Genomic DNA, 19,379 nt, shown 5'->3' with positions numbered 1-19,379 from the left:
GCGCTGGTGACATTACCTAGCCTCTCTAAAGCTTGGGGTTTCTCATTAACACCACAGGGATGGTAATAGCAGTGACAATTAAATGAGATTAGGCACTTAACTTAGTACTTAGCTCAAAATGAGACTTTCATAAATGTTAGCTTTTCTATTCTGCTACCTATTTAACAACAATTCCTCTTTTATGCTATCCAGCAGAAATTTTTGTGTATTCACTTGACTGCCATTTAATCTTGGAGTAACAAGTTCAGGACACAAAAGTACATCTGGCTAACACCAGCAACGCTGGACAGTAGGCATGAAAGTTTTCATCGTATGTGGCTTGTGAGTGATCTGCCACTGAACAGGGTTTACTGTGACTCAATATAGGTCACAAACATTCCTCTCTGGTGCCCACAATCATACCAAGCAGGAGAACAAAAATGATTGTGAAATAGAGAAGACAGTAAGTTCCCGGCAAGCGAATGGCAGACATTCACTTAACTTGGCTCTGGATGCCTTTTGACATTATAGTTTTAAAAGCCCTGAGAGAAGTTTCTCACTTGGGTTTCAAATGACCAAATGGTAATTATTAAATGTTAATATCATTACGTTAGCGCCTGCTTGTGCGTGGCACTGTCCGGAAAGTATAGGATAGACAGAGTGTATGTCCTCTACTAACAAATTATGCTATTTTCTACTACTTACAAATTATTTACTCATAAAATTATGTACTAACAAACTCAGATGTGTCAGTAAGGGGTCCCAGGTTTCCTCATCAGATCTAGCACTTTTTAATCAGGAGGGTGAAAGATAAAGGTAATATTACAAACATCAAAAGAGAGAAGATTGTGGGGGTGTGTGTGTGTATATTTGTGTGTACACGCACATGCAGGTATAAACGTTCTAGCTGTTTATAATTTAGGAAGGGTTATAACCCAAATTATTTTAGGCATTTACTTTCTTCCTCTTGGGCAGAAAGCTCTTGCTTATGGTAACCAAATTAGGTTGATCCTCCCAAGTTCTGACGTCATCCAACAATTTCCCAAAAAAGGAAGTACCCAGAAATGAGCATTTAGCATTTCCAAAGAGTTCTACCTTGGGCATGCCTTTACAAAAAGCATTTACTACTGACTGTAGTAAAATAAAGTTGACTTTGAAAGTAACATAGCTCAAGCACAGAGACAGAAACTCATGGTCTAATTAGGAATTCCTCCCAGGTAATTATAAACCATAAGTAATGTCAAGTACTGTATTTCAATTTAGGAAAGACCTAAGAGGAGAAAACTGATCCAGAAAAGCACAAAAACAGACCTCTAACCGTCCAGAGAGACAAAGAAATACACAAATACGGAGAAATTTGAAAAGTAATTTTCCCTTAGATGTCATTTTCCAAAAGTGCTGGTGCTGAATGAGGGGTCTCTGATGAAAAGGAAGCAATACCTGTGAATCCTGATGAACAGACACAGCTGTAGCGATTAATGCCATCCACACATACTCCATGAATACAAGGGTTACTGGCACAGTCATCAAAATTAATCTCACAATTAACCCCTGTAAAGACAAAAGCAAAGACAAACCATTCTATATTACCACAGAAAAACAAGTACCTGCTGTTTGCTATGTTACGTATTAAGAAATCTAAAAAAAACCTAGCTAACCCTGGATATAATAAAGCAGCCATTCTCCAAATGCAATCCACAAACTCTTGGGGATCCTTGAACCATTTTCAGAGAGATTGTGAGGTCAAAACTATTTTCTTAATAATACTAATCCATTATTTGCCTTTTTTTAAAAATTGTGTTGACATTTGTACTGATGGTGCAAAAGCAATGGTGGGTAAAACTGCTGGCATCTTAGCACGAATCTAGGCAGGGATACCAAACTACTGTACTAGTTAGTAATTATTGTATTCTTCACCTCCCTCCATGACAGTGTCACTTAAAAATGGCCTTGATGAAACAGTCAAAATTATTAACTTTTTACCCCATCTAACATTCAGTGTAATGAAATGGGAAGTACATATAAAGCACTCCTGTAGCATGCCAAAGTACAAGAGTTATCTCCAGGAAAAGCAGTTGTGCCATTGTTTGAGTTGTAAGCTGAAATAGCTGCTGTTTTCACAGTAACACATTTTAATTGAAAGAACAACTGACAGAAAAAACACAGTTATTCAGACTTTAGTATTTGGCAGAAACTAAGCAAACGAAGCAAATGTGTCATTTCAAGAAAAACAACTGGCAGTATTTTTTGCCAAACATAAAATTTGAGCTTTCAAGTGAAAATCAGAATTTTTAAAAACTTGCATCCACCACCAGAAGCCTGACAGTTTACTGTTACTGTTATGGGCTTAAATTCAGGACAAATTACTTGAAGTGTACGGTAAGTTCTTCCTGATGTATGTTACTTTACTCCTGGTCTATTCCCCAGATGAATAGTAGAGTTTGGTTACGGTAACAAAAGTTGAATGGTCGATATGGATAACTAAACAGTAGGGATAGATCAATTATTGTACCATTACTTTATAAAAATACTCATAATATTTTTTATTTAACATGAATTTAATGATGTTTTCTGGGTATCAGAACATCTTGGTAATATAAAAAGTCTTAAAAATAGAACTTCATAATAAGGATACAAACACACACAAAACCTCTAGGACAAAAGCCATAATTTTGATTCACTCATATTTTGTATTCATGCTTATTTAGAATAAATATGTCAGGAATACACATCCCAAAGTAATTTGGGTGGAGAATAAAAATGTATATACAGGGACCCCCTGAGGAACTGGGGGAAAATGTGGAAGTGTTGGACTTCCTCACCTGGATTATTGCTGATGTTCTCACAAACATTGAGGACTGGTGGTTTGATGTGCCGAGCCCTCTGTCATGGGACTTGCCCTTATGAAGCTTGTTACTGCAAAGGAGGGGCTAAACCTGCATATAATTGTGCCGAAGAGTCTCCCCCTGTACCTCTTTGTTGCTCAGATGTGGCCTCTCTCTCTCTCTCTAGCTAAGCCACCTCAGCAGGTGAACTCACTGCCCTCCCCCCTCCCCCACCCCAACATGGGACCTGACTCCCAGGGGTGTAAATCTCCCTGGCAACACAGGAAATGACTCCCAGGGATGAATCTGGACCTGGCATTGTGGGATTGAGAACATCTTCTTGACCAAAAGGGGGAGGCGAAATGAAACGAAATAAAATTTCAGTAGCTGAGACATTTCAAATGGAGTCGAGAGGTCACTCTGGTGGACATTTTTATGCACTATATAGATAAAACTTTTTATGTTTTAATGTATTGGAATAGCTAGAAAAATACCTGAAACTATCAAACTCCAACCCAGTAGACCGGAGTCTTAAAGACGAGTGATTGTATAACAATGTAGCTTACAAAGGGTGACAGTGTGATTGTGAAAACCTTGTGGATCACACTCCCTTTATCCAATGTATGGATGGATGAGTAGAAAAACGGGGACAAGAACTAAATGAAAAATAGGGTGGGATGGGGGGATGATTTGGGTGTTCCTTTTTACTTTTATTTTTTATTCTTATTCTGATTCTTTCTGGTGTAAGGAAAATATTCAAAAATAGATTGGGGTGATGAATGCATAACTACATGATGGTACTGTGAACAGTTGATTTACACCATGGATGATTGTACGGTATGTGAATATATCTCAATAAAACTGAATTTAATTTAAAAAAAAAAGTATGTCAGGAATAACTTACTGAGCCATTATGTGCAAAGTACTCCGCCAACCAGTTTATATCACTTATTTCCAATCCTCTCATCCAACCTGCAAATCAAGTTGTGCTACACCCATTTCATAGACAAGGTAACTGACTTACACAGTGCCACAGTTATGGCAGCCCAGGTGAGATCTGAACCTGGTTCTATGCCCTTCCCAATACACAATACTGTATTTCTGCCTCACTAACCACTAAATGAGGCAAGGAATTTCTTGACTGACAATCTCCTACAATGCATAAAGGCAGACGCCATGAAGCCATGGCGGTACACTATGACTCCTCCCCAGTGGCTATTTTTATTAGTCCAGCAAGAACAGACACCTGGCCCAAGCTGGGCCAGTCAGATTCTCTCATCTGGAACAGTGGAAATTCATCTGTGTAACCCACAGTCTGCTTTGTTTCTTACTATTCTCCCCAAAGCCTTATTATTCAATTTTCCCTTGGAATCTGTGAGATGCTTCTGTGCGCTTTCACCAAGTTCTATGTTTGTTTTGCTGTTGTTGTTTGTTCAATTGTTAATGTTTGTTTAAGCTAGCTCAAGTTGGTTTCTGTCACTCGAAACCCAATGAAATCTACTTAAAACAGTTTCTCATCCCAAAATCTCAGACACAAAGAGGCATCAAAGTGATTCTGGGTAGCATATCTCTCTCTAAATACCCAGTGAGTGGTAACCATAATTTTAACTAGCAACTTGTAAAATATCCCTTAAAATCGACACACCCATCCAACCCCCAACCTATCAACTTGGAACCGTATTATAAATGGACCCTGGATTCTTACTCCAGAACTTACGAGTCTGTTCATAATGACTAATTTAATGGACCCTTTCATCCAGCTCCTTGGCACATGCCAGCTATTTCTCCACCCATTACAAACCAACATTTCTTGTGTCACCTACATCTCTTTGCTTTAAATCTCCAAACAGCCTCAGGAATAGATCTGGCAGCTGTCTGAGAGCTTCTGTGCCTTCCTTCTCCAAGCAGCCTAAACACCACTCATATTTACTTCTTGTCTTTCTCAGTGACAGCTACTTACACCACACCTTCTCTGGCCTCCCAAGGAACACACCTGATACATCCTTGCATAATGATATAATCCCAGAGAAAACAAAGTGCTTGCCAACCCACTACTAACCCAGTTTTCCAGTATGTTTGTTATAATAGGAATGATAGCAAAGCCCAAAACAGCCCTTCCATTCTAAAGACATCTATTCAATTGCTTGTAAATCTCTCAAATTTCTTTTCGGACTGCAATTTCTCATGTCTGGGGACCAGCCCGGAAGCAAATTGCTTTTGGAAGGTCTCACAAAGATCTATTCAGCCCTTTTAGTGAGTTATCTAAACGTGGGGAGGGGGAAGGCATTTTCAGCTGTGAAGGCATGGGATGTTTTTCGTATGCTTGAGCAACTCAAAAAGGACTTTGTTTTCAAACTTGGCATGTATGAGGTCCTGGAAGAAGACCAGGGCCTTTGACAAGTTTGAAGGAACTGGTTTGGAAATAACTAAATAAAACGAGGGCATCTAACCACCTCCTCCACCTTTGCCCCCTACATAGGCCATTTTCCTGAAGCCCAGAATGTGTTCTCAATAAATCACTCCCTAGTATTGGCAGGTTCCCTTCTAACAAAAGCACACATTGGTTAATTTTCCACTAATACATTCTCCTTTGATCTACGAAATAGTACTTCTCTGTCCACTAACCCCAGTTGTGACAATAATTATTCATCTAATAAGTAAAACAGAATCCAGTGAAACCTATGAAATGCTGCTGTCTGAGAAAATAATTCAATGTTCCCCTAAGAAGGAGCAACATGCCCTCACCACTGACAAGCAGTCATTCAACCAGGGTCAGGGAACAGCAATGAACTCCGGTGACGGGAAATGGCAGTTCTGCATTCTAATTTACAAACTACTGTGGGATGCTATAACCTAGCTCCCCTCCCCTAGAAGCCCCTCTTCCCACCAGATTGCCTAAGGCCCCAGTGAAGACAAGTGGCAGAAGAAAACTGTCGCGTTAAAGAGACTGGACTCTGAATTAGAGGAGAGATTATTAGAAGGAAGGAAGAAAGGAAGGAAGGACACACTCACTTCATCAATCCAGGGGTAGTGCGGGGGATTAAAAAAAAAAAAATGAAAATCAAATCAAGTCACAAAGCCAAGCAGATTTTCCAATTTTAAATTAAAATTTTAATTTTTTGAAATGGCGTGCCTCCTTTTAAAGAAATACCCACACATAATATCATTAGCTTTGCAAAGCTATTGTCTGTAACAAAGCTGTTGTCTTTCCAACTGGCTAAGACCATCTGCCTCTGAGATATTGATGGTTGTGGCTCTGGCTATGCTTCTCAGAATCAGGACTAATGTTTTAGGTATCTGAACATATGCCAAGAAAACCTGAGAGATCTATATAGATTGTTTTGAGAAACAGTGAAAAACCCCAACTAAACATCAACAGAGGGGCTCACCTGACGTGCCCGGCTGGCAGTTGCACTGGTAACCATTGACCAGGTCGATGCAGCGACCGTCATTCAAGCAGGGGTTGCTGTAGCACTCATCAATCTGGTCATTGCAGATGGCACCCATGTACCCGGGACTGCAGAGGCAGGTATAAGAGTCAATTCCATCCTGGCACTGGCCATGGTGACAAGGATCAGGGTCACAGTTGTTGATGTTCTCCTCACACAACACACCAGTGAAACCTTTGGAAGAAATTTTACCAAGGAACCTTAAAAAATCAACACAGATACTTCACACCTGAATAAAAATGTAGCTACATCCATTTACCATACATATCCTGTGTCTTCAACAATTAATACTGTTGGCAAGGAGCAGCTGAAACTTACTATTTACACTGATCTATAAAGCACATCTGAAAATTTGTAATTAAAGTTTTACAAATCAAATTTGTAGAATTCAAATAACTTTTCCTGACTGATTAATGTTTTCATGCAGAGATACTTTAAATTGCATTTCATTTCTTATTGGGCTTCAGTAGGTAATAGTTCTCAATAATTTTTTTTATATGTTTACCTGTATGGTATATAGAGGTATATATTAATGGTGTCATGTATCTTATCTTACCAATTCTGACTTTAGAGAATGGAGAAATTTTATATTCCTTTTAGCTCCTCCCACAGTGCTATGCATAGATATTGTAAACTTTCAATAGGTACTCAAAGAAAATAACTGAACCAGTTATAAGCATTTAAAAAGAAAAGAAACAATTAAGGAGCCATTCCTTCTAGGCTTTGATGAACCAACACTAAACCTCTTCCCAAAAGGCTCCAATAGGCCTCGTCTCCCTTTTAAACATGTGTTCAAGGTTTTTAATCTCTCTCTAATGAAGTTTATCCTTTACAAAAGGAATCTGACCACCAGAAGGCAAAATGCTGGAATTTCCCCAAGCAGAGCCAACGGTTTGTAAAAGGAGAAGGAAGTTAAGTGGCCCATCTAAGATGGCCTAATCTTAAGTAGATCTTGACAGTAGTGCTCTACTACTATAGAAATATTAACCCTTTGTGTTGATTTTTGAGTTTAAGTTTGCTTTACTATGAGCACAAAGAAATTATGCACATGATGCTTAAAATTCTTTAAGAAACCAGTTTTCTAAAATATGATATTTAAAAAACTTATATCCAATACTTCTTTCTCTCTCAAGCAGTAATTGAATAAAGAAACTTAGAATTTGCCTTTTTTAATAGTCAACTTAAAACACAGGACTCTGCAGAAGAGAGTTACACGTGTAGAAGGGGACATTGTGCTTATTCAAATCCTTATTCATTCTTCCCAAGTGAGGAATGTGGTCACATATCCAAAAATGTAGAATATTTCAGAACAGATCTTCTAGTAGTAGAAGTCAGAAAAGAGGTCCCAAACTTTCCCAGTTGGAGGCTTCTTGCCTGTTCAGTTACACACCTGACAAATCAATAGCATTAGTCATCTGCACTTCCACACAATTGGCCTTAGATTTCCAGGACTTTTTTCAGTCATTTGCCTCAAGAAACTAGACAAGCCTCCTACCGAGAAGCCCAGTGAAAAATAGCTTTTAACTGGAATTCTTCCCTTTCCCAAAGGAGTAAGTCAAGCCAGCTGGAAAGTCACTGCTGCCAAAATCTGTCCCAGAAAGACACGGGCACCAAATGGGAATAACCAGGCCAGACCACTATTGTGGTGTAGAAGGAGGCAGGTGGTGTAGAAGGAAATAGTGAGAGCACCAAAAAGAGGGCTGGAAGGAGCTGTCTCATGAGCACACAGCCACAGCCCGTTAGTGGACTGGCCCTGTGGAGCAGCTAGTGGAGTACTGTCATCCTCCTTTTGTTCAGACGGACCAACTGGGCGACTGAAAAGTAAGAAGAACCATACCTGTGGCACACTGGCATTCATACCCATTGGGATGATCGATACACTTTGCCCCATTCAGACATGGAGTACTGGAACAGTCGTCAATATCAAGCTGGCAAACTGGCCCGGTGAAACCTAAAAAAAGTACAGAGGTGCCATAATTCAAAGGATTATCCTATGCATTCCTTTAATGTGAGAATGATACCAGAGAAGGGTTGGGTTAGGTTGGTGGCAAAGGTTATACCAATGGGTCAGCAATACATAGAATTATTTTTCCCAACAGGTAACTGAAGTAATTGAATGGACCTTGGGGGTATATCAAAGACACCTATGGTGTATCTCTACCTGGCACAGATTTCACTTCTAGTTGAAACAAGCAGGGATTGAAATGTTATAGGGGGATCCCTCAAATAAATAAGTGCAGCTTCAGAGGTAATTGGGATCTTCTTTTTGAAGAAATAACAAGAGACTATATAGTCTAAGGCAGACAATTTGGCAGGTTTTCAAGAGTAACTTTGGGAAGAAGGAGAGACAGAGCTTTCTTTGGAAGAAACTGACTTGTGTTGTCTGTTTCTGGACCCATGGGTGAAATGTCTAAAAATAACAGTCTTACCAAGGGAATTCAAGAACATGACCCATGGAAAAAAAATTTTCTGAATAGCCTACAACTAAGGCTTCTGTGAGGTATGAGCTTTCTGAAATATACACAGACAGAGAGGCTGTGGGCCATTCAAGAACAGACGTGGACTTCTGGCCACAAAGGATTTGGAAGACATACTAGCTAAAACAAATTCCCCGTCTTTATACACACACTCCTATCATGAAGTACTCACTTTAATGATTTCCTCATGTGCAGCCCACACACATTCTCTCTCCCTCCTCCCTTCTCTGTGGTCAGTTGGCTTTATGCTTTAAAAGAAAATAGGGGCAGGTGGTGGGCACTTACCAGGCGGACACAGACACTGGAAGCGATTGACTTTATCCACACACTGCCCATTGTTCACACAGGGGTTGCTCTGACATTCATTTATCTCCAATTCACAATGCACACCTTTGAAACCTGAACAAAATGGACCACACAAGTGGCTTAGAAAGAGAAAAAGGAGTATTCTAGCCAAGAAAGCACAAATTTCCAAAGATGGCTATATCCTCTATGAGCATGAATATTTCAGCAATGGGAAAAGGGACTCTGCAATGATGGGAAATAGTCATTCTAAGCATCAGAGAAACAGGAATGATGTGATATAACCATGTCACTGTGAGGTGGGGGAGGGCTTACCTCCAAAGAGAGTATAAGATCTGGCCTGCAAATAAGACTGTTCCACATCATCTGTGACCAACCCATGCTTTCAGGACAGTGCCAGCCCACCAAGTGTCCCTGTTCTATGTTCCCAAAGACCAGCTGAATCTGAGCTGCTGCTGTTCTCAGGGTGAAGGTCAAGGTCAGGAGGGCCTTCAGAAGGCTGCAGGGGCTGGCATCCTTAACCAGGCAAGGCAACCATAGCCAGACATCATTTTTAAGCTGGTTTTAGCTGTGCCCTTTAAAGGCTCAAGAAGAGCTCCAAAATACAACTAGAAGAGGTACCTCACTCTGGATAGTTAATTAGCAAATTGCTATGTAATCACTGGTAAAATTGATTTCCGTAAACTGAAGGGTATGATAGGGAATCAGAAGAGCTTGGTATTGAAAGGATTCTTACAGTAAATTCTTTATTAAATGAAAGAACACATGTAAAAACAATCACTTCTGAAACTTTCCTTTACATGTACCTGGATTTTGACATAATCAACTTGTTTAATTTTATCTACATAGCTCTAAGAATCCCTTAATCTTTAAGGAGCGCTCTGGCTGGGAACCCTGACTTCATACACTCCCCACTCAGTATAGGGAATCAAAGGCTGACAATGATAATGGAATTGCAATGGTATACCAAGAAAAATATAGTAAGTCCTTCCTCTCTAGACCCCACACACTGGCGGACTGATTTACCTGGCATGCACAGACAAGTGAATCCTCCAATCTTATCCAAACAGGTGGCGTCATTCTGGCAGGGGTCTGAATGGCATTCATTGATGTCCATCTCGCATCGAGGCCCTGCATAGCCCTTCACACACTCACAGTGGAAGGCGCCATCTGTATTCACACATTTTCCTGCGTGCTCACACGGGTTGCTATTGGCTGAAATACACAAGCACCAATTACCAGGATCAAAGCACTTGACAGGGATTTCATAAACGCCCAATACAGAAGCAGGTCTGATCGTTACAGCACTGTGTCCTTTAATGATTTGGTTCTCAATTTCCCATTTCCTACCCTAATTAAAAATTTTAAAAATGAGACTAGGACCATCTCAACTCTTGTACATCTCTGTTCTTCTTTTGCCCAAAATGCCACCGATGTAGGGCTTTATATTAAGATTCAAGTACAGCCCTTCCAAATATTTCAATTTACAGAATGAAATATATGGCTATGTTGAAAGATAAGTTGTAAATGGTGGGCATGTAACAGGACAGACCTGAAGTTCGGGTGCACCATGGTCCTAGAGTAAAATGTGCTTAAGTTTAGACACTTGCTGAACTTGACAGACACCATGATGAACAGGAAAAGGTTCTGAGTACTCACCCATAGCACACTCATCCACATCTTCTGTACAGTCAGCTCCTTTGTAGCCTTGTGGGCAGGTACAAATATACTGCCCATTCAGTGGGTTGGTATCACACAGTGCCCCCTTGTGGCAAGGATTGCTGATGCATGCGTCATCCAGATGACACAAGAGACCTGACAGAGTGTGGAGCAAAGAACAAAGAGAAAATGTCTTTTACTTAGGGAAGAGTTCTCTCTTTCAAGGGAGAAGGAAAACTTCATGATTAGCTGATCAAAACCCAACATGGAGATTTAGATGCAACTTCCCCTCTGCCTGAGTCTACCTGAGGGACATTCTGCAGCCATGAGCAAAGCAACTAGCTGCTGCCAACTCCAGGAGTGTCTCCTCAGTCCTCGGCTAGACCTCTCCTCAGAGATAGAGACCCTACAGGCCAGAGGGTGAGCAAAGGGAGACAGAAAACTTGAGGTATCCTCCTGATAGTGTTGCCAGGTTTAGCAAATAAAAAATAGAGGATGCCCAGTTCAAACTGAATTTAAGATAATGGTGAATAATTCTAGTATATATAAGTATGTCCCAAATATTGCATACATACTGTATTTTATCTGGCAATCCTACTTCCCCTAAATCATGCTACCCAATGAGCATGGGACCAACAGCATTTCACTGGCCTCAAAAGAAAAAACAGCTGCACATCATCAGCCATTCCTACAACAGCCTTTTTATAACATCAACAATTCTGGCACTGGTGCCCTCAGGACTCTGACAGTATTACTAGACTCTGTGCTCTGCCTGGTTCACATGGGAACTGAATTTTCCAGTGTGCAATTAGCTTAAGAACAGGTAACTAAGACTTCCTCTACAAAGCTGGAGGTGGGACTTTTGGAAAGGCATATACAGAAGAATATTTCAAAACTGCTGGGCAGAACGTTCTCTCGGTTAAACTATTTCCTTCCATCACATTCCTCCCTTCATTGCTCTTCTACTGCTAGAAGTGGAAACTGTTAAAGTAACAGAGGCTACAGCTTTGAGGTTCGTAAAAATCTTCCCTTAGACACTGAGGGCTGGAATGCACTTAAATGCTTCTCTCTTGCCAACTCCCTTTGAGTAAATGGATTATTTCTTTTAAAAATGAAGTACCTGAATCTGTTAGTCATTTTGTTACATTCTCCTCTTAATTTCTGAGGTGCTTTTCAGCCTAGGACCTAAAGGAAGTCAAGAGATATCTCCAAAGAAAAGTTACTAACTTGCCCTTTTTGGAATGAAAAACCTGAGGTACCTAGAGTTGAGATGACTAACTCATAGCACTCTGGCTACAGATCATATTTCCAGAAGAAACATCTTGAGTGACATGTTCCTAAAGATAAGAAATTCAAAGAGCATTGACATCAGGATGAAAGAGATGATGCAGAAGCCCACAACAGTTACCTCTCCCTGATCTCCAGCTCTGTCTTTCTGCCATCCTTACCTGCCTTTCCTTCTGGGCACATGCAAGAGAAGGCAGCCACGCGGTCAATGCAGGTGGACCCTGGAGTGCAGGAGGCGAAGGCACAGTCATTGATGTTCTCACTGCAGTCATCTCCAGTCCACCCGTTAACACACACGCAGCCATAACCCCCATTGCGGTTGGTACAGGTGCCCCCATTCTGACAGGCATTGGGCTGCAGCAGGCACTCGTCCACATCTTCTGTGCAGAACTGCCCTTTTGGGGGAAAAGTGTCTTTGATTAGGACTCAAGTCTCAAAGGATTAGTGCCACACCTGTTTCCACATACTCTTCACCACTGCGAAACAGAGGCACAGTAGAGCTCATAGCAGACCAGGCCCTCACAGGAGAAAGGCCACCTTGAACCACCCAAATGAGATTTATTCCAGCAAAGTAATTTAAAGAAGAACAGAAGTTGCCACTCCTAGAAACTCTAACAACATGAGAACTCAGCCAACCCACCAAAGAGAAGAAATGACTTGCAAGGTCCTTGACAGAGTTAAATCCCTGGGGCAATGAATATATGAGTGAAAAGAACAAGAAGAAAAGAGACTAGGAGATCATAAGGAAAAGACTAATGAGAAGGTATGTCAAAATGTTAGGGCAACTTTTCTGTATATGCTGGTTGTGATACTGCACAAAGTTTTACACTGGGGGAAACTGGATAAAAGGTATATGGTTTCTCTCTGTATAGGATCTTACAACTCCATGTGAATCTACATTATCTCAAAACAAGGAGTTTATTAAAATATTAACAGAGCAAGCAAGGATAGAGAGAAGTGATTAAGGACAATGAAAAGCCCTGGCAAACTATAGATATGAAGAGACTGGAACAAACTATGCTCAGCCCAAGGCACCCAAGCTTCAAGGATGTGGATTTGTGGAATAAGTCATAGAAAGCCCACCCAATGAACAGGAGATGGAAAAGAGACAGGTTTGCTCCACCTCAACAAGAGCAAACTGAAGGATGACAAACAAGAGATCACCTATGGACGTGCTGCAGGCCACACATGCAGGATGGAGGACTAAGGCAAAGGCTCTCAGGCCCATGACAAGGAACAAGACCATGAGTTCAAGTGACGACCAAGCAGTGTAAAGAGCAGTAACAAAGCAAAGTTTGTAGTAACAAATGATATCATCTGTCCTGGGTGGGGTCGATGATTGCCCAAGTGCTGCTGCTGAGGAAAACACTGATTCCTTTTTGTGCTAGCAGAAATGCTTCTTCAGCGTAAAGACAGCTGTGTTATTAGGATACAGGTGGGATTTAGAAATAAAAACATGAACAATAAGTTGGCAAAGAATTGCTGTAGCATAGAAAACTGCTGAGAGTCTTGTCTCTTGTTCTTAGGCTAACTCAAGGTATCTATGCTGTCCCCAAACCAAACTGACTTGCTGAATATGAACAATTTGGATGTTATTTTTCCTTTTGACTGGACCTGTGATAATTCTGAGTATAAGGCACTCTGTGTTTAAAAATATTTCGTATGCCTTTCTTATAATACCTAGACACTTAAGTATTCTAGTAAGACAGACTAGGTAAATAAAACAATCTTCAGAACGGAAATCTGGCCCTCTTGGGAAAGGGAAACTCATAGTTGTTGAGTGCCTACTCTGAACCAGGCATTGCACTTGGGGCTGTCACAAAATCTATCTCATTTATAGTTGAGGAAATAGGCTCAGAGAGGTTAACTAACTTGCCCAGTGAGAGGCAGAGTGCAGGAGAGCTGGGACTTGAACTCTGGAGGTGCCTGACTCTAAAACTGTTAACAAAGATTTGAGGTGTGAATCTGATGGTATCACACCATCTCTGCAGATCTGCTTTATCAAGTGCACAAAGGCATGGGGAAGTGGAGAGGTGAGGACTAAAATCACTATTCACACAAGCAGATTACTGGAAAGATTTATGACTACAAAAACCTGCGTAAAGTTCATTATTTTTCAAATGAGACTTTTTCACTGAATACCATAGGACCATAAATCTGTTTGATATTGCTTGTTAGAGATGTGAAATCTAAAAAGTCAAGAATCTACTGCTTTTTAAGTAAATTTTCTTCAGAATAGGTATTATTTCTTTAAGGTCAGATACAATTCTCTAAGAACAGCTTTCCTTCCCAGGCTCATTTCTGCCAGAATTATTTTTTTCTTCTGATTCCAAGTCTATCAAACCATTCTTAAATCCAGAATGCAGAAAATGGTAACCAGGTTGTCCACTCTAATTGCTAGTTCCAAATTTCCCAGTGGAATGTCTGCTAAGATATTGCACCACCTTCATGTCACCACCCTCTTGGCACAGGAGGAAACAAACACAGAAGCCTAAAAATACAGCTCAGAAAGGTTAAATAGTTTTCCCAAGGTCACAAATCTAGTAAACGAGAGGGCTGTCATTCAAACCCAGATGAGACTGACTCTAAATCTAATGCTCTTTCTACCGCAGTGTAGTTAAGTACCCAGCCATGGATTTGATAAACAAGAATTACGGACTAAAACCCTGATACTAGGGTATTAAAGAACACTGAGAAGGCATAGATGCATAAAACAATTCAAGAACACCCTTCCTAGAATGTAATAAGGAAAAAGGTTCCTAAGTATCAGGATAGGAAAAGTTCTTGGTGATCACCTAAAGTGGTTAGATGAATTGTCGAAGAGCATCTGGCTGTTCCCACTACTCCATGCCAAGAAAGCACTAGCCTGGGCTGGAGAGAGAAGACTTACTGACGGAAGTAGGGTTAGATCTTGAAGATTTCAAAATGATTTTTGTGTATTTTTTGTATCAGGGCTTAAAAGAAGAGAAGGTTGAAGACAGTTTGGAGCTGTGAGCTGGAGTATGAATTCTGAACCTGCCACAAAAAGCAAAGGAGACTTACTGTAGTTTCATTAGTGGGAGATGATATGATCAAAGTCGTATTTGAAGATTACTCTGTCAGTAGAATATAGGAGGGACTAAACGCAAATGAACTTCTGTTAGTCAGGAGAGGAGGAGAGAAAGCTAAGTTATGGGCTACCTAGCATATAAAAGTCTTCTGGAGAAAAGGGAGAGCTGTGTTGTTCCCCTGCCTAACCAAGCTACTAAATCTTCCTTTTAAACAAGTCTCAGCATGTATCATCATCTTTGTCAACACACAAGCTTTGCTGGTGAACTCCCAAAATATGTTGCACAAAGCTTAGTTAGGCAAGTGTTGAGGGCATCAATTATCCCTCTTAGTAATTTCCACCTGCCAGAGATCGTAGGTTATTGCCATTTCACATCTGGACTAAGATGATGGGCTACTAGGGCCCTTCCCATTTCCTAAGTGCAAAAGAGAAAGGAAATACAACGCAATCTTAAAAAAATGCCACTGTGAATCTGCACTAACCTGGTATGAACTGTTGCACTACCAAATCCATGGCTAATACCTTAAACACTGAGAGTCATCCATACCTACTAATTTTCTGGATGATCAATTCTGCCTCTAAAGTACATCTCAAATCCATCCTTTCTTTCTACTTCACCCTCCACCATATTTGTCTAGGCCATCAAAATCTCCCTCCCACCCAACTACTTCAATAGTCTCCTTATCAGGTACCCCATTTCCATTCTTACCTCTCTTTATCCACACAGTATCCAGACAAGTATTTTTAAGATGTAAATGATTACATTGCTCTTGTTCTAAAACCTTCCAGTCACTTCCGATTATGAGCCAAATAAAAATCAAAGTCTTTTTCATGGCTTATATTATCCTGTATGATCTTGACCCTCCTTTCTCACCATTCTTATCCAGTTCCACTCTCCCCTTCAAACCTTTTGCTCCAGCCATAATGGCTCCTGTTGATTCCTCAAACATTAAGTTCTTTCCTACAGCAGTGCCTCTGCACATGATGTTCTCTTCACCTGGAACATTCTTACCCCTCTTGTTCATTATGGCTAGTTATTTCTCATCCTTCAGACATCCCTTACAATTTAAGTAGATCTCCACATACCCCTATCCCCATTATTCTCCACCATTGCATCTATTCCGTTCAGTCCTATCCTGGCATTTATGACAAGTTGTAATTTTATATTTATTTGTTTTCTCTTTACAATCTGTCCCCAATAGACTCTGAGCTCCATGAGGACAGGGACTGTGTCTATCACTCATTTTTGTATACATGCCAGGCTGTACTAGCCACTTGCTATATAGTGGTGAAACAGACCTTATTGAGCATCTAATCTAATATGCTCATTTTACAGATGAGGAAAACAGGACCAGAGAGGTATAGTGACTTGTCCAAGTTTGCACAGCTAGATGGGGGAAGAATCAGAAATGGAAATCATTAAGTGCTGAAAAGCACTTGTGGGTGTGAGATCACTGCAGATCATGTAAGTCTTCAAAATGGAAAAAGGGATTCTGAATTGACCATTGAGGCACAAGGCAGGATTGAGAAAGCAGAAAAAAAGAAAGATGGCTCAGTATTGCTAAAGATGAAAATGACACTACTAATCCACCATTAGTAAAGTAATCATCCTGTATTGTTTTTGATGAGTTATGGTCATTTCATGCTGCTCTTTTCTTGTTGTCCCATCCTATGGTCTTTAAACCATAGGATGATTGAGCAAGATTATGAGCACATCCTGCAGCAATAAACACAACATAGTGACCCTCAGAAGTCTGAAATGAAATGGAAACCATGATCTGGGCCCCATGAGGATCAAGCTCTAACCACGTGAGCCATGGACCATTAAACACAAACCACTTACAAGCTGCAGTTCACCAGAATACAGACAGATCCTTATGGCTCTCTTTAGGTATCAGAAACAAACTATCAATCTAATTTGGAGTTGTGAATGACTGGGAAGAGGAGACTCAATACCAAACAAAACAAAACAAAACGTAAAGCACTCCTTTAAGAAGCCCTCACCCTGCCTAGTCATCTCTCAACTGTGGAGTCTGTGGGAAAAAGTTTTATCACATCGATGGTCATGTTAAGGGTCAACTCTCATTACAACACCAATTCTCATGAAGAACATATAAAAAATGAGCTTGACTGGCCCTGACCCTGACCCTGCTACCCTGTATTCTATGGTTAAATCAAGACAATCCAGTCTCTAATATATCCTTCCTACAAGCAATCACCCCGACTCTGCGTTCTGGAGTTTCATACCCTTCCATATCATAACAGAGTATTCCTCTGTTTACAGGAAAGTATACCTCTCTCCTGCAAAACTTTCTCCTCTATACACAGGAGATTTTCTACTCCCCTGCTGAAGTGAAAGAAGAGAGGACAAGCTTGACTGTTCTATAACCTGCTGAGACTAAAGCTGGTTGAAACATCCTGTATAAACACTGGAGTAGACAGAGTCTGCCTAATGAGAGAGTATGCATGTGCTCGAGTGTGCAAGCACATGAATGTATATATGTAGCCTGGGGTAGAGAGTAGCTCAGGAGGTAATGTGGGGCTGGGGGGAGACACCTAGAGGCATATGCAGGAATCTCAGTGAAAGCCCCCACTAGACACAAACTCATCTCCCTGTATCCCCATCAATACATTTTCTATACAACCGCCAAAATGATCGCAACATGTAGACTGGATTATGCCATTTGCCTGCTCAAACCCCTTTGTCAACTTTCATAACACTTAGGATAACATTCCAAATTCTATTCATGTTTCCCGTTACCTCTCCAGTCTCTCCCCTCGAGAAACCACTAGTTCTAGTCACTCTGGTCTTCATTCATTTCTCAAAATGCTCACATTCACTTTGCTCTCAGAGTCTTTGCTCATGCTGTTCCCTGTGCCTGCAATATTCTTTTCCCCACTTTTACCAAACTAATTCTTATTCACTATCCACAGCTAAAATGTTACTTTCTCAAGGAGACCTCACCTACCTACCCTAAACTCAGTTCTGCCTGTTAATATGCTTCCATGGTACCCCCTACTTTTCCCTCAAGATATTTATTACAGTTCAAAATTTTACAGATAATTATACGATTAATGTATGTGCTCCTAGGTTGTAAGATCCACAAAGAAATGGGTGGTAGCAGTTTAGCTCACCAGTAAGCAGTACTTAGCACAATGCCCAGCTAATAATATTTAATGAGAAATGCTCAATAAATATTTGTTAAATGAATGTTTATCTGCTCCTGTCTTCACTTAGCTAAATCATCGTAACCCAAAATTAATAATAATCTTCCAACTTAACTTCTCTCACAGCTCTAAAGAGTGTCTCTATTCTGTACACACCTCCAATTTCCATCATCCACTTACCTACATCCACCAGTAAACAAACAAACTTTTCATCCCACTCTCTATCCTTACTCTCTTGACTCGATCTCATTTCTACCACACCCAAATTCACCTTGCCTTTTCCCCACCAATCCTTCACCTCTATCCCAAGGGCACCTCTACATTCTGATGAGCACCTTCTTACTTTAACTGCAGCCTAAGCCCTCCCTCAAGACACCATCCACATCAGCCCTCTCAGATAGAGGCCCACTGTCCTCCTCTTCCAACCGCCTCCATCCGCATGAAACTAAGGGGAGAAAGGATCGATTTTCTCCTTAGCCCCTAGGCCACTTTCAGCAGGACACCCCTCTCTGCTCCTCCTTTGAAATCTAAATCATTGCTTTAAATCATCACTACTTACTTCCAGGTCAGACCATCAAAGTATATTGATTAAGTTATTTCTAGGTACCAGAGACTAGGATGAGTGCTTCACATAGATTGTTAAGTGTAATCTTCACATACAATTGGTACAGTTATACAGATGTAGCACAGATCTGGTTCAAACTGAAGAAAGATACTATAGTATATCAGGAAAGTAAGGAGAAGAGACCCTAATAGAGCCCAACTAATAGTCCTGAATTTGGAGGCGTGAAGTCAGACCAAGAACAACTGGAACAGTTAATGTTCAAATTCATTCATTCATTCACTCACTCATTTATTTAAAAATATATATGTATATACTGCATGCCAGCCAGTCCCTGTCACGCTGGGATTATAATGGTGAACAAAACAGGGCTTCTACTTCGAGCAATTTACAAATAGGGATTTTATAATCAAACAATTATAACATAGGGTGATAAGTGCTTTAACAGAGGTCCAATACATTGCCTCAGGAGCACACAGTAGGGAAAACAGGGAAGAACTAGAGAAGAAAGCCTGTAGGATACATAAGAGGAGTTAGCCAAGTTGTGTGAGAGTATGTATGTGTGTGGAAAGCATGTGTAATTAATGGGGGATGGAGAAGCAGTATTTCAGGCAGAAGGAA

The 19,379-nt window shown here is 40.6% G+C and overlaps 1 protein-coding gene across 6 annotated transcripts in view; it reads right to left on the bottom strand.

Annotated features, from left to right (window-relative positions):
* The window catches only part of NOTCH2 (notch receptor 2), a 195,282-nt gene that overhangs the window by 48,344 nt on the left and 127,559 nt on the right, over positions 1-19,379 (bottom strand). For all 6 annotated transcript variants that reach the window (XM_037826241.1, XM_037826240.1, XM_037826242.1 and 3 more), the window contains 7 exons: positions 12,141-12,374; positions 10,693-10,848; positions 10,060-10,248; positions 9,016-9,129; positions 8,091-8,204; positions 6,194-6,427; positions 1,420-1,530 (listed from right to left, as the gene is read on the bottom strand). In XM_037826241.1, coding sequence (XP_037682169.1) covers positions 1,420-1,530; positions 6,194-6,427; positions 8,091-8,204; positions 9,016-9,129; positions 10,060-10,248; positions 10,693-10,848; positions 12,141-12,374 — 1,152 coding nt within the window. The remainder of the gene's footprint in view (positions 1-1,419; positions 1,531-6,193; positions 6,428-8,090; positions 8,205-9,015; positions 9,130-10,059; positions 10,249-10,692; positions 10,849-12,140; positions 12,375-19,379) is intronic.

The sequence above is a fragment of the Choloepus didactylus genome, chromosome 2, assembly GCF_015220235.1.
Source record: "Choloepus didactylus isolate mChoDid1 chromosome 2, mChoDid1.pri, whole genome shotgun sequence".
In the NCBI taxonomy this organism is placed as follows: domain Eukaryota; kingdom Metazoa; phylum Chordata; class Mammalia; order Pilosa; family Megalonychidae; genus Choloepus; species Choloepus didactylus.
The sequence above is the reverse complement of the archived record's forward strand: the minus strand, read 5'-3'. Positions and strand labels throughout refer to the sequence as shown.